At 38.3% G+C, this 16,368-nt stretch overlaps 1 protein-coding gene across 5 annotated transcripts in view; it reads right to left on the bottom strand.

The window, feature by feature from the left end:
• Window positions 1–16,368, bottom strand: part of WDR72 (WD repeat domain 72) — a 182,389-nt gene that overhangs the window by 122,918 nt on the left and 43,103 nt on the right. For all 5 annotated transcript variants that reach the window (XM_059700763.1, XM_059700782.1, XM_059700753.1 and 2 more), the window contains one exon: window positions 7,923–8,125. In XM_059700763.1, coding sequence (XP_059556746.1) covers window positions 7,923–8,125 — 203 coding nt within the window. The remainder of the gene's footprint in view (window positions 1–7,922; window positions 8,126–16,368) is intronic.

The following is a 16,368-nucleotide window of genomic DNA, read 5'->3' as shown; positions in this document are numbered from 1 at the left end:
ATTAAAGCGGGTATTTTCTACGTTTTGATTATGCATTAAGGTGTCCAAAATTTGGAAACAAACAAAATGTCACCAGACAATAGTGAAAAACAATTAAAATTTTTCTCCAGGTATCAATCTTTGACTACTGGCTACAACTGCTTTAATTCTCAAGTGAGGAAACTTTTAATTATAATATGGTGTTGCATGTTTTCTCTGAATGAAATTCAGCATCTCCTGGGAATGAGAATTAGAAACAACCATATTAAATGATTTATCAAGAAGATATCAGGAAAAGCTTTATGGGATATGCTGTATCATTTATAGGTAATGAAGTACTGAGTATCTTATAGATTATACTACTTAATTCTATTGTACTTAATGATTTACCTATGAATTAAGCATTACTTACAATGCTTTATTTTTTTTGCAGATAGATAAAATAAGGGCCCAAATCCTTAGGTTTAATCCTTATATTTTTGATAATTCCTGATACAAAAATGAATTTTAATAAAGAATAATAACATAATGTTTTAGAATGCAAGAGCTTAGTTCTAGAATCAATGAACAGAGAATACTATTTTAAGACAAAAAAAGTCTTTACTGGGCCTTAATACTAGTGAAGCAAACCATCATCTGGGGTGCTATGTGTTATCTGGGCACTCTCTCTCCTTGGTACACCCATTGAATTTTCTGTACCTGATTCTAACTGCTCTTTTGAGTAAGATAGAAAGAAGAGTAGATCATTTAAGTAGATGTATATTTCAATGGCATAACTTATGATTAATGGGATTATCATAACAATTTGTATAAAATATCCTCAACACTGGTAGTTTTCTGTTATAATTACTAATTCCAGACATTCTTAATAACACCAGAAATTTCATGCAAAGAATGTTCTAAGGATTGGCTAAGCTGATCATTAGCATAATTGAACACTAAAGCATAAAAAATATGCTTAAGAGGGCTTAAATACAAACAAATTTTTACTACCTATGAACTTTATTTTAACTATAAATGGCAGAGTTGAATAAAATATAATAAAAAAATGCTGGACTGCCAATCATATGATCACAAAGTTTGTGAAAGTTCTGGATTCAGGTAACTTCTCAGATTTGGAGAGCGCTATCAACTATAAAATTATTTTCTTAATTAAGCCTCATGATAATCATGTAGGCAGAGACAAGACTCCCATTATTCATTTCATACTCTGCCACAGAATCACATGATCAATACCACACTATGCTTTTTTGCATAACAGGGTTTGGCCTCAGAGTGAAGAGAGACAGATCTGCTATACCACAGGCCAATTCCTCAAAGGATCAGACAGGGGGAAGAGGTCCCAAGACAAACAGTAGTCTTGATTCATGACAGCTAATCAGAGCATTTAGGCACAGGTTAAATGTTCCAGAATCAGAAGAGAGTAATGGTCCTCAAATAGCAGTTCCCGTCTGTAGGCACAATCATAAAGTTGCCTCCAAGACCCCAGACCCTGGTGAAATATACCCTCTTCCAGTTAGTCATCCAAACACTAGGTACTGTGCTGAAGGGATTGTGCTGATGTAATTAAGGTTCCAAACCAGTTGACTTTAAAATAGAGAGACTGAGTCATCCTGACTTAATCACATGGAGTTTTTGAAAGCAGAGAGTTCTTTACAGCTGGTGGCAGAGGGAGAAAGTAGAGATTCAAAGTATGACGGGACTTTATACACAAGAAGTTCTCCACTGCCTGTTTAAAGATAAAGGGGACTATGTGGCAAGGAGTGTGTGACCCCTAGCCAACAGCCACCAATAAATAGGACTCCAGTCCTGCCACTACAAGGAACTGAATTCCACCCTTAACCTGAATAAGCTTGGAACAGGACCCTCAGCCTCGGATGACATAGCAACCCAGCCCACACCTGGATATCAGCCATGTGAGACCCTGAACAGAGAACTCAGCCAGGCTATGCCAAACTCCTAGAACATGGGAAATGGTGATATAATAAATGTGTTGTTCTAAGCTCATACCTACATTTGTGGTAATTTGTTACACAGCAAATTAACACTAAAATTCCACCACCTCGAAGGGTGCAGGCAGAAGAACCACGAGTGGTCATCAGGGAGGATGGAGATTGAGGATTCTAGTTCCTAGAGAGGCAATGTGGAAGGAAGAAGTATACTAAGCCAGGTAATCAGACAGAGAAACTAAAAATCAGAGACCCAGCAAAAGTTAAATCTCATTAATTAATCACAGCAAACACAAGGAATTCTGAAATCATGGGACTACAGAAATAACCCAAACTACCTGGTAGTGCATCAGATCCAAGCTTAGCTGGCAATGAATGTTCAAGAAAATAAGGCGGGGAGATAAAGATGGGCCAACATGGGAACCCAGCAGGGAGAGAAATCCGGCAGGTCGGAGCCTGGCTGCAGGGGCCATCCATCAGTGGATTCAGCTACCCTGGGGCTAAGACAGCAGAGACAGGAACCTATATACATATGATTCAGTCAAGACTGGGCTCCAAAAGGAAAGGAGAGAACAGGTATCTTGACCAATTGGCATTCTAACATGCTACGGCTAAAAAGAAAGGTTCTGGCAAACCCTGTACCCCTCCATTACTACTTATTATGCACCCAGATTCATGTTTTAGTTCAAGGAGCAAAAAGAAAAAAATGTTGAGAGTAAATGGAGGCCAAGTTTTGTATAATGAGCAGAGACCTCTAGTGGGAGCTGGGAAGAAAGGAATAAAGGTGAGCACGGCTGTATTCCATTTCAAATGGCCTTTGAAAAACCATCAGGTCTTGGACAACATGTAAAGACAAAAAAGAAAAACAAGCAGAGAAAACAACTAAAATGATCAGTGCTATGCGGACGTGCCTGGAGTTTAACGTGTGTATAAGAAGCCCCAGCTGCTCCTAGCAGCCTCTTATGAGCATTTTTTATACCTGGTATGAATAAGCATACTTAGACTACAAGCTTATGCAGGATATTTTAATTTAGGGTTAAAGCAGCCATTTTCATAAGCTTAATAGTATGTAGAAAATTACAAATAATGTCACTCATAAATTGTATTTAATGTCATGAATGCCATTTGGGGATTCAGGGAACTGGCTGTGCCTCCAGGATGTCACTATTCAATGCAATTCAGAAAAACAGATGGGAATATTAGTTGGATATCTTTTTCAATAAGTTCATGCTCCTAGTATCAATGAATAAAACAAATGTCTTAATACGTTTTGTTTTTACCAGCATAGGGAAAATATTTCATTAGAATAAATGCCTTTTTTTTCCCTGAGAATTGCTTCCTGTTACATTTTTGCATTTGCTGCTCTCTTAGGACCAGCTTCAACATAAGTCATTGGAACAGAAGGAGTGCCTGTTGGGGTTCCTTTAAATGGGTCCAGATGGTCCTCTCAGTCAATAAGTGAGATTACCAGCTTTCAAGAAGAAAGATTTTATTTTCCTTCTTTTCTTTCCTGGTATAAGCCACTAACCCTTTTAGGTAACTCAACATCCGAATTTCTACAAACTTCATTTTTTTTTTTTTTTACCTGACAGTATCAGCCACTGTGGTAGTGATCAAAAATAGGATATAAACACAAGATATTACTGATGCAGGACAGCAACTTGGTTACCAAGGAAATGCCAAGTCTCTGTAAAGGGGTAACATTTAACATCACCTTTTAATCAGAACCATGAAGTTGCTCAATAACAGAATATTCAAGTCCATTGAAGTGAATTTCTATCCCAGCCTTTACAAACTCCCTTCTGTGGGATGAATAGGTTCATCTTTGTGTCCTACAAATAGCTGGTTCTTAACCAACTTAGAAACATCACAGGTTTTTAAAAAGCAAAAACAATTTACAACTAAGAAGAATAAAAAGTAGGGAAAAAAGCGAGGGAGGAAAATGTCTGTAAATGGTTATGGGTACGTTATATAGGATTGAGATGATTATAGAATTCATAGTTTTAAAATGTTTACATAAAATTATTAATGCAATTTTAAAGATATGCTTGATAAATTATGCAACGTTGTCCCTATGTCAAACTAACTACAAAATTATAGTGCCTTTTATTCATATTTCTACACTAGAATCCCCAGCCCACAAGTCAATTGATGACTATAATCAGAATTTTTAATTCAAAAAGAAAGTTATAATCTTAAAATTCTCATGTTCTTAAGAATTAATGAATATTGTGGGGTTAGAAGGAGAAACTGAGATAAACCTAGTTTAAATCTAGTACTAAAAATGACATAAGCATTCATTTAGTAAAGAGGTTTACTTTGGAGTTAACAGAAGAGCTAACATTTTTTGAAACCAGCTAAAACCAAAGCGGAACAAATTCTTTCTCCGGTAGAAATCACAACTGCCTATCAGCAATTATAAAAACAATAACACTGACCTTAAATCAGCCTTAAAGGTCTCTGTACACAATTATTATTATCAGCTTTATGAATTTTCAGTTGCAATCTCAGCCACAAATTCAATAAATTCAGAGTTGGCAATTAATAGGAAGATGGCTCCTTTAATAGCTTTCACTGGAAAAGGCTTTTGAAAAAGTTCACATTTTACCAGCATTTTTCATGTTAAAAATGACAGCTCTTTCAAATCCTGCTCAGCACACCTTAGACAAAGATTTATGATATCTCAGGCAAACAACAATAAAATTAAAAATCAAACTCAGTCAAAACTAGAAATGATTTAAGTAAGTCATATCTTCAATCTTGGGAAATCAAAAGTGAACTAAAGGGATTTTACACCTGGTATATTTTTTATTCAATGCAACTCTTGAAACATTTTTTTTTTATCATCTTGATTATATAATTTCACTTCCTGCACTTGGTCTTAAATGTAACCGCTAACACAGTGGAGAAACCCAATGAAAAAAGATCCCTTGCATGTAGTTATTATAATTAACAGTTTCAAAATCTATTACTGACAGTCAGGTACCATAACAACCTTGTATTGCTGTAAACTGCTAGGAAACTCTTCAAAACCAGCAAGAGTCTGCTTTAGGGAAATCCTGGACAACACTGAGGACATTCCTGGTTGTCAACATCTGTGGGTGTTGCCATGGGCACAGCCACAAAGAACCCCGCCATCTCTACAAAAAGGTATACACACAGAGAAGATGGGAGGGACGCAGACGGTAAATTAATAAAGGAACCAAAAAGAACACGTACGCTGACCGTATAGAATAGGCACACGATTTTGAGTCCATGCTTCACGCTAATTCTTTTCTGCTGAAGCTGGAGAATCCAAATTCAACTGGACTGTAATTGTGACTGAACACGAGCCAGGAGGTGGAAATAATATCCTAAAACTCTGCACTTGTACCATTTTATCACAAGCCTTCATTTGAAACTCAAAGTCAATTACATTTAAAATAATATTTAAACTTCCACTTCTAAACTCTTGATGGCCATTTATATATGTACAGAAGAGAAAAGAACAGGTTACTAGGAACAAGAACCCAATATTGATTTTCCGCGGTGCAGGAAGGCATCTCCTTTCTATTGGGCTGCTGTCAAAGCCACTCTTTAACAGCTGGAGTCAAATTGCACTATTTACAGCAAGAGCCCTTGTCAAGTGGACCATAAGTATCCTAACAATACACTATTCAAATGGCACTTTGCCACACAAATTGCTGACTTGATGAATAACCTATGTCAATGACTAAGGCCAATATAAAAGTTTCATTTTTATGAGAGGTTTTTACATTCCCACATTAAGTGAGCTTTCTTCGAAGAACTATTAGGCTATATATTGCAGGCCTTTGGACGATGAAAATAATTAAAATCTGTTTAAATACATCAAGGGAACTTGACAACATTAATATGGATCTGGTGTTAACTACATTTGTCACACGAGTCAGAACAGTGCCCTTCTGTTGCTGGCTCTTCCCACCGGCACGTGCGGCACAATGCAGGGCGTCAGCCGGCCACGCACCATGAAATACGAGCATTCTCCTTTTGTGCCTCTGATTTACGTCCAACGAATGTTTCGCTACAAGCCAGGCTTTGAAGTCCTGTGAGGAAATTCAAGGTTGCTTCTGTGTGCAAGAGGACAGCTGGAGTCACTGAATGGTGTGTTTCCTACTCTTCCTGGTGATGCTGAGACCTCCTAAATTAGTCCGGAAACAAAGCTGTGATAGGCTTTTCTGTTCCTCAACATTGAGGCAACTTTGTACCAAAAATATATTTAAACCCATACCACAAAATGTGAAGAGGAACATTCTTCATTAAGCAGATGTAAAAAAAAAAAAAATAGTATTATTACAAAATTTTTTATTTAACTCCATGATAGTTAAAATATATATGTAAAATACATCCTTCTGAGAAATGGGTATCCTCTGTCAAAAATGTGTATCACTTCACATGTGTTCAAAAAGCAAATGGCCTCGTGTATTTCTTCACCATTGTCTTGTGTACTTCTCTATTCTACCACTAGGAAGGGTGCTATTGTGCAGGTGAACCCTATATCCAAATCTTATTTTAACATGTGGTGCTAGGCAAATTTTAAGTGCTCAGCAGCCATGCATGGTTAACGGCTACCATATTAAACAGTGAAGCTCTAAATAAGCAACAGGGGGAGCCTTTGGGCACCCATTCTCTAGAATATCAGTTTTTTAAACAAACATTTCCAGGACAGTACAATGGGTCTACATTGTAGCAGTTAAAATAACCCAGTTTCTCCTTTTACTCATTTTTAAAAAATATATTTGATTGATTTTTTTACAGAGAGGAAGGGAGAGGGATAGAGAGTTAGAAACATCGATGAGAGAGAAACATCGATCAGCTGCCTCCTGCACACTCCCTACTGGGGATGTGCCCGCAACCAAGGTACATGCCCTTGACCGGAATCGAACCTGGAACCCTTGAGTCTGCAAGCTGATGCTCTATCCACTCAGCCAAACCAGTTAGGGCTCCTTTTAGTCATTTTACAGACAAAGAATGCAGATAAAGAATTTAAAATCAACAAGCCAACAGACAAAACAGGCCTTCTTTCTTTAAAATATAATGAAGCTATCAAAATTTCTGCCTTGTAGAGATGATTTTAGTAAGACTGTTTATGTCTTACTTTGAAGCTAATTTCCTCCCACTGCAATTTAAACAGTTTCTATCTTGTTTTGTCCTCAGCAGAATCTGAGAAAAATCTGTTCTCCATCACTAATATATTGTGTTTCTTTAATCAGCCTTTGAGACCTTGGCCCTCTCCTTCCCCGAAGACTTTTCTTTGGGTAGCTGCACAAACTCAACTCCTCCAGCATTTCAAATTGGACTAATTTTTAAAATGTTTTATTGTAGTTGTTGTTCTCTTTAAAACCTTTCCCCAAAAGTATGTGCACTCCTCAAAAATTATCTAAAGAAAATAAAATCTATATATACTATTATCACTAGCTAAAGGGTAGCTCTGAGGTCCTTTAAGAAACTGAGGGAAATAGTAACCAGTTTACCTTCTGGGCATTAAACTAGACATTGGAAACCTAAAAAGCTGGTGATCCTAGTGATGCTGAGTGTATCTAAATAATTGTCCCCACAATGATCCAGTTTTTCTGATACATTTGTGGTTTATTTGTAATTAGCATTATAAAAAGAGGCAAAATACTCTCAACTAAAAAAACAAACAAACAAAAAACCCTAGACCACAGAATGTAGGTTTCTTTCCTCTTATCAATGGAAAACTATCCATCTAGAGTTCAAGAGTTAATATAAAATTGGCTCAATTTTTACAAGCTACAACCTATTTTATCAAAAAGAATGCTACATCAAGAGAAATAATCATTCAAAAAGATATCCCGATTAACCCAAGATCACTTGGTGATAAGTCTGGTAGATGCAGACCATATGAGTTCTTGTTTTGGTACTGATATTTACTCACCACATATTTATGAAGGCATATTAGTTCTTAGCCAGGGTTGATGATGTCTGTTAAGCAGCAGCTTGACTTGAACTTACCTTACATGAAGACTCCACCTGCAGACCAGGGCAAGGTATTGGCCCAAACTGGTAGGAGCTGGAGGGTCTCTGCTCTACACTTTTGTGCTTATGTGTCTCTGAGGCAACTGGAAGTACTGACTCAGGCTTTAGAAACTGTGAATCATCACAACTATTAAGAATAATTCTTGCTCTTTCTCCTGTCTCATGTCTTTCCAAAGTGCCTGGAAAACAAAATTAGAGATAAAAATGTATGAAAAATATTTGTCCCAAAAGAATGCAAACAAAAAAAACACTTAGAACAAAAAATCACAGTTCTTTAAGCTTTCTCTAAATTATTCAAATCATCGTCTTACAAAGGCTGAAATTATGGATTTGAAAAGCTTATCTTCCTCTTTGTGCTTTTTCATCCACTGAAATCAACATGACATTCAATAGTCTTTAACAGTAAAAGCTCTTACTTATTATAAAATAAGTAAGTGATCAATGACAAAAAAAACTATAGAATATTTTAGTTAGTGTACCAACTCGCAAACAACAGAGAATCCACAGTGCTTTGCTTGGGTTCCTAAGCGTAAAAGATTTGTGTTGGTGATATAGTTCAAGTGAATAGGGCAAGTAAGAACTCACATGTTTATTACTACCTCCCTCACCCAAGTGTCCCCACAGCTTCAGGAATGCAGGCCACTCTAGGGTGTTGTTGGTATTGCTGGTATTGTAGCTGTTATAACATTTGACCTTTATTTCTTATGTTATTAGAAGAGGAAAAAATTCCTTCGCCCTTTTCTCTGCCATTCTTGCAGTTTCAGAATTTCAAGGCGTTGGCAAGTTCAATTTAAAGTTAAAAGGAACAAATATAAAACAGAGCAAAAGTATCAGAAAATAATTTATAGAGTGTTTTTATGAAATACAGTGCCATATGCTCAGTGAAATCTTAATATACATGAACTAATTATGATCATTGTACATCAGTTATGAGTTCAGTTGCATTATTCATACCTTATTAAATATACAAACTATATAATTAAAAAATAAAGAAAATTTACTTGACATACAATCTAAATACAGATTTTATTTCATGTTATTCTTTTCCTATCAATGAGAACTAAGTAGTTGTACTATTTGTTAAGAAGGAAAAAGGTCATTCTTACTGATGGTATTAAGAAAATACCAACTTAAAGTAATTGCCATCAGACAATAGAAATAATTGTAATTGCAGCAGCTGGTAAAATTCACTGTCTTTATGAGAAATAACTCTTTGAATAATGGTGTCACCATGGATATTTTCTTCTCATAGGTTTTCTGTGGTTTTTCAAACTATCATATTTTTTAAAAGATTTTAAGAGTTTTTGGGAAATAATTCATTATACTATAATAGATAGGAAATATGCCTTATATAATTTTCTATAATCATATATTATTCTATACACAAGTCTTACACAAACACAATTATTTCTTTTATTTCTTATATTTTTAGTGGCAAAAATAGTTTGCCTACAAACTTGGGCAGTAGTGATCCATTTTCATTCATAGATAACCAGCTGAGCATCTACTATGTGCCACTCACTCGCTGCCAGATGCTGGCAACATTTAGTAAGTAAGAATGATCAATCCTGCTCCCCCTGGACCTTACTCAAAATCTAATGGTAGTTCAGCCCTGGCCCAGTGGCTCAATTGGTTGAAGCATCATTCCATACACACACACACACACACACACACACACACACACACACACACAAAGGTTGCAGGTTCCGGTCAGGGCATGTACCTATGTTATGGGTTTGAGCCCCATTGGGGTGCATACAGAGGCAGCTGATCAATGTTTTTCTCACTCTCTCTAAAAAATCAATAAAAACATATCTTCATGTGAGCATTAAAAAAAATCTAATTGTAGTTCAAAAGCATTTAAAAACTGATTTGCTATATTTAAAGTAAGTCAAAAGCTATTTTCACTACAAACTAATATTTATTCTAACACAATATTGGACACATGGCTTTGTGAACAATAGTTTCCATCTTGTTTTATTAGAAAATACTAGAAAAATAATTACATTATTTTGTTTCAAAGTACTGGTTGTGACACAAATGTGACTTAAGGAGTGTTTAGAGTGAGTCAATTTATTTAAAAGTTATCAAATATATGTTACATATTAAAAATAAGTTGATTTCTAATAATTTCAGGCCAACAGCTTGAAAGCCCTTGGTCAAACCCTGATAGGGAATAGGTAGGGATTCCCATGTGTGCCAGTTATTAATTTACTAGAGGCCCAATGCATGAAATTTGTGCAAGGGTAGGCCTTCACAGCCACGGCTGCCTCAGCCCTCGCAGCCCCAGCTTCGTCCGGAAGGTTGTTCTGCTGTTCAGCCATTCGGGCAATTTGCATATTACACTTTTGTTATTATAGACTAGAGGCCTGGTGCACGACATTCATGCACGGGTAGGGTCCCTAGGCCTGGCTGGCAATCAGGGCTGATCTGTGGGGCAACCGGCAGGGCGATCAGTGGGGCTCCCACTGGCACCCGCCTTGGCTGGCCTGGCACCACCTGCTCGCCGGCTGCTGCCAGTTGCCTCCCTCTGTGGGAGGTGACCAGTGGGGCGATCGTGGAGGGGGGGCATTGCCGGCCCACTCACTGGCTGGCCCTGTCCCCCGATCACCCTGCTGCCACCACCAATCACCTCCCTCTGTGGGGCGTCTGGTGGCATGATCAGGGTGGCCCCCGCTGGCACCTTCCTTGGCTGCCCTGGGGCCTGCGGGCTGGGGGCAGTTCCTGCATTGAGCATCTAACCCCTGGTGGTCAGTGTGCATCATAGCAACCAGTTGTTCCACTGGTCATTCTGCCATTCGGTCTATTTGCATATTAGGCTTTTATTATATAGAACTGTTTTTTAGTTCCAAATCCACCCTTCATTGCCTGCTCTGGAAATAAATATGGTCTCTTTAAATATTTTTTTAACAGCTGTTGCAGTGTTAACCTGTGTGGATAAAAGGTGCTGGAAAGACCTGCAGAAGAAAGGACTGTTTCTTCTCAGTCCCGTGCTCTACTGCAGCAGCGTGGGGGGCTCCCCAGCACCTGCCTCCTGCAGGGCATGGCAGGCAGTAGCGCCTAGCCGACAGCAGCTTCCTCGGGGACACTCGGGATGGTTTGTAACAGAGCGCCTCCAGAAAGGCATTTCTGGCAACACCATACCACCCCACATCACAGCGGCTTCTTTACCACCCTGACCACGGCTATGCGCTCTCCTATAAGGTCAGGATCTTAGTGCTGGGGAGCCTGTGCCTCGGGAAGCTTACCTTAGCTCTAGGGATAGTGGTTGCTCCTTAATCTTTTATTCCTATATCTTTAGTTCTTATTAACCAGTCCCTGGTATTCTTTGTGACTATTAATAATTATTTATGTTAAAATGTCTCTGTTCAAAATACTGCGTCATTCCTCTTTCCTGCTTAGACCCTGATTAATATACCATAATAAATCCCTTTTGATGCAGAATGTTCCACTCAACATATCCCTAAAATTATGGAATTACATAACTTCAGAGATACAGTTAAATAGAGAGTAAATAGTAAAAACAGTAACCTAGGAGGGAGGGCATGACCCCAAGAAGGTCCCAGGAATGCCTTTGCAACTCTAGTCCAAACAGACAGAATAGCCACTGTTCCTGATATTAAATAAATAACAGAAAGTGAAGGGTAACACAACTGCTTAGTTCAACTTCCAATTTAAGGAGACCCTTTGCTTTCCAAAGTGCATGCAATGATCATTAGATCCTTTTCCCCTTTGGTACTGTGCTATGTCAAGAAGATGAGTTAACTCACACTCTCCATTTGGATCGATCTGATCATGGTAAGCAAAGATGTAGAGACATATTTGAGTTAAATATTATTGAAAGTGACAATTGCATTTCCTCCCTCAAAGCAAATGTTGTACAAAAAAATACCACAAAATCTATCCCAAGTAAACTCTACATTGTCTGAAATGTATTCCAGTAAATATCTTGCATTTTCTATTATTTTATTAATATGAGTTTTGATATAATCTGTTTTGTCCTAAACTGTATAATAGTACATTAGAGGATGTTATAAATCTAGAAGAAAAGGAAGTTTAGAACAATCGCTTTCTAACAGAAAGTGAAGGAAGGAGGGCGCTAGCAAGCATCCAAAGCAGCTTTCACTGATCCAACATCGCCTGCTCCTCCAAAGTCAGACACAGAATCATAATAAGCAGCCAAGATCCTGGTTGCAGGCCCCTATGGACAATAGTTCCCCTTGTATATCCTGATTTTACCACCAACTCAACACAGTCCAGAGAATACTTAATCACAATTTTTTAAATCAGCACTTTCTCTACTACCCCCTTTGCCAGCCTGTACCAAGCAGATGTCCTGCCCGCCTGTCAAGGCTGACAGCCAAGACATCACTGTGTGGTGGGTAAGAGCAGACTCGACACCAGCCCGCCCTGCACTCCAATCCTGGTTTTACCCTTACCTGCCGTGTGGCCTCGGGTCAGCCAGTTTCTATGTTTGTGCCTCACTTTCCTCATCTGGGCAGTGGGGATAAGAATTCTTATCTCATAGGGTTACTACGAGAATGAAATTGAGCAGATATTTGAAAAGGTTCCTGAGGTTTGATACATGAGTGCTGCGCTATGCAGCCGCCCTCTGACATAGGGCAGCTTCTTACTCAGCCCCTGTGAGCAGTTTAACAGACTTTCTTGGCTCTGTGGTGCTGTGACTTTGAGATGCCTGATACCCAGGCCCAGTGGGGGCCCCCCTGCCTCCTACCTGAGACTCGAACCTCCTCAATAAAATGCGTAGGATTATATATTTGACTTATTTTTTAAATCTCCTCAGGGAACCAGGCTGAAGTTTGGCATAAATTAAAGGCTAGATAAATACTTCTTAATGGATTATATGACATCAGCATCCTGGCTAATGAGTGTGTACTGTGGCTACACTTGGGATTAAATCCAAAATCTGTGACCTCCAAATCATATTCTTGCCCCTACTTCCTCCCATGTCATCCTCCCCTTGCTCACAAGCTACATCTTTTTTCTTTAAAACTTCCCTGAAAATATATCCTCTACTTCTAACTCCATCTCATTCTTTTTTAAAAATAAACTTATTGGGGTGATATTTGTTAATAAAACTATAGAGGATTCTGGTGTACAATTCTAGAATACATCATCTGTATATTGTATGGTGTGTTCACCACACCAAGTCAAGTCTCCTTCATCACATTTCTGGTGTACCCTCTTCTGCCTCCCTCCACCCCTTTCTCTCTGGTAATCACCATACTGTTGTCTGTGTCTATGAGTTTTGTTTTGTTTTCTTAACCCCTTCACCTCTTTCACCTTTTAAAAATAAATCCTTCTCCTATCTTGCATTGTTTTCTACCTCAATTTCTTTACTCTGAAGAACTTAACACATTTGTAATGGGCATATTTTTATTTGCTTGCTTAAATTCAGAGCTGCCTCCCTACTAGATGCTAAATTCTTTTTGATAAGTATGTAGTCTATGAGCTTGATATAAAGCAGGGCTTAATACATGTTCTCAGAATGAATAAATTAAATTGCACCCTTTCCCTGTAGCAGTGGAAAGAGGCAGCCAATGAAGCATCAGAGCCTACCAAGGTCTCAGTGTGACAGGTGTTCCCACCAAACCGCACCCTTTATAAACTTGCACCCTAGTGCCCAGTGGGGGCGGGGGGGGGCACACAGGGAACAGCAGAATTCACATGTCCATGCCAATCCCAACTCTCAGGTCTGCTGCCAGGTGGGTTCTGAGGACCCAAGAATTTGGAATTGGAAACAGCAAGTCAGTCTCTGAATGTGACATGTTAGCTTGGCGAGGAGTAGCCATTTCTTGACCTGCGGACTGAGGAGCAGAGAGAAAAGAATATGAAAATGCAGAGACAGGAGCAGAGATGGGGAGTGAGAGAGAGGGAAGGATGGAGAAAAGGAGAAAAGGGAAGAGAGACAGGAGAGAGGCAGGAGGAAGGGAAGGACAGAGAGAGAGAGAGAGAGAGAGAGAGAGAGAGAGAGAGAGAGAGAGAGAGAGAGGTTTTCAACTTCTAGTTCTGTTTTTAATTATTTCATAAGGACTCCTGCCCCTGAGGTCTCTGCAACACGGCTCTTTCTGATACAAATACCTCTTTCTGATAAAACCAACTTCACTTGGCTTCTGCAGCCTTCTAGCTACCTACAGGCCCCTAAGAAAGAAGGGAAGAGATGTTTCTACTGTTGTACAGGCCAAGTTTGAAGCCACCCAAACAGACAAGCAATGTTAATATGCAGAGTTCTAGGTAGAGATCAGGGGCAAAGGCTTAAGCATTGTTAGCAGATGGGTGAGGATTACATCCTAAGGAAAGAATGCAATCTCCAAGAGAGTTTGGAGTGAGATGTGTCAAGAGACCAGCACAAAACCTTCACCAGTTTCTGCACATGAAGAGGAAAGGAAAGGAGGAAGATTCAGAAACTGTTGAAAACCAGTATGTTGCTAAAGTATAGCTGTGCTGTAAATGCATTGGGGTTGTCAATATTCATAGGGCACCTACAGCTATTTTTGTATTGTTTTTAAAGAGGGCAAATGATCACTAAACTTCTATCTAAACATTTTTTCACAATCAATAACATTATCACAGCCTACTATTAATTAATGAATAGTTTTCAATTACATATTGAAAAGCCCTACCCAGACAAATTCCATCTCACAACTTAACAACTAGGTTTACTAACGTAGAAAAAGCAATTGCTAATATACCAAAAGGTATGGAAATGGTTTAAAAAATCATAGCTACTTGATGAATTCATCTACAAATGATCTGGAGTAAATTAAGATTCAAAAACAATTCCCAGCCCATCCAGGTGTGGTTCAACAATTGAGTGTCAACCTATGAACCAGGAGGTCACTGTTCAATTCCTGGTCATGGCACATGCCCAAGTTGTGGGCTCAATCCCCAGTAGGGGGCGTGCAGGAGGCAGCCTATCAAAGATTCACTCTCATCACTGATGTTTCTATCTCTCTCTCCTGCTCCTTTCCTCTCTGAAATCAATAAAAATATATTCTTTAAAAAACATGTCTTATGTGTGCCATGTGAACACATAAGACAAACCAAATTTTAAAAAAAAACAATTCCCTAATGGATTAATATTTTATCACATTGCACAAAAACATTTTAGAATTTTATTAACTTAAAATTATACACAAATACATTTGAGATAGTAATTGGCTTACGTAACCCATGTTGCTTCTCCTGAGTAGCACATTATAGAAATTGCATTGCTACAGGAATGTAAAATCCTCCTAACTCCCTAAAATCACATACATTGCAAACCAATAAATTTTAAACAATTTGTTTCACACACACACAAAAAAAGATTTCCAATTAAGTATTCTATATATGATAGGGTTGTGTAAAAATATAAATAAACAATTCCTAATATGTGATAGGAATGAATAAATGTAATTTGCACTTACATAACATAACAGCAAGAACATGTGAGTGGATACATTATAGAGTTAGGCCTTTTTCTCCATGAGGCCGGCATTTCCTAACTGAATTCACAATATTAGGCGATGATTAAGAGGACAGTTATATTTCAAAATGGTTCTCTCTAAAACAGAATAGGCTAAAAAAATGGCCTCATCTACCAAATTTAGAAGTCAAGTTTGTAAAATCAGATTTCAACAAATCAGCTGATAGACAGCTATAATCAAATTCCACTTATCAAGGAATTTGACCACTGGGTCTTTTGTAAGATTTATCATTTATCTTCAGTTACACATGAAGTTCATTGTCTTGCTCACATAAGTGTATGGAGATGGACCTGGTGCCCTCTTTCTAATAAAGCCATTTCACAGTTACTGCATCTTACTCCAGAAAATGTATCACTGATGGGAGTTCTGACCAGGGGCAGGGGATCCTAGAGGTATCAAACCTAGCTAAGTAGAAAATAATGGGGGAGGGAATAAATCTGAAAATATTAAATTAGGCATAAAGGCTAAAAAAATACAATCATTCCTAAATGCATATGAATATAATAAAGTCAGCTATAACAAAGATTGCCAAGGATGTGGCTCATTTTGTTCTATAAAAAGATCCTAATATGATAACAAACTCAGGATTGGCTTTATATCAACCTTCTATACCTTAAGGGTATATAGAATACATTTTACAAAGTCCCTGACCACGGCGACCTTAACCCCAGCACTGCCACTGCCTCCAGCAGTCACAGCAACTCTGGGATTTATCAGCTGGGCCACACTCCACCTCACGTCTAATTCTGATTATTGACCTCCAGAAAAACAGCTTATGGGGGGGCGGGGGGTGGAAGAAAAAATAAGGATCAAAACACATAGAGGTTTGAAGTTGCTGAGATATAGAAGGAATACAAATAATGCATTAATTTTAAACCATAGTTTTCTGGATGAGGCATTTACTTATTAAATAACCCTTCTTCTTAAACATG

The sequence above is a fragment of the Myotis daubentonii genome, chromosome 1 (assembly GCF_963259705.1).
Source record: "Myotis daubentonii chromosome 1, mMyoDau2.1, whole genome shotgun sequence".
NCBI classification, from domain to species: Eukaryota; Metazoa; Chordata; class Mammalia; order Chiroptera; family Vespertilionidae; genus Myotis; species Myotis daubentonii.
Note: the sequence above shows the minus strand (reverse complement) of the source record. Positions and strands in the feature narration are given on the sequence as shown.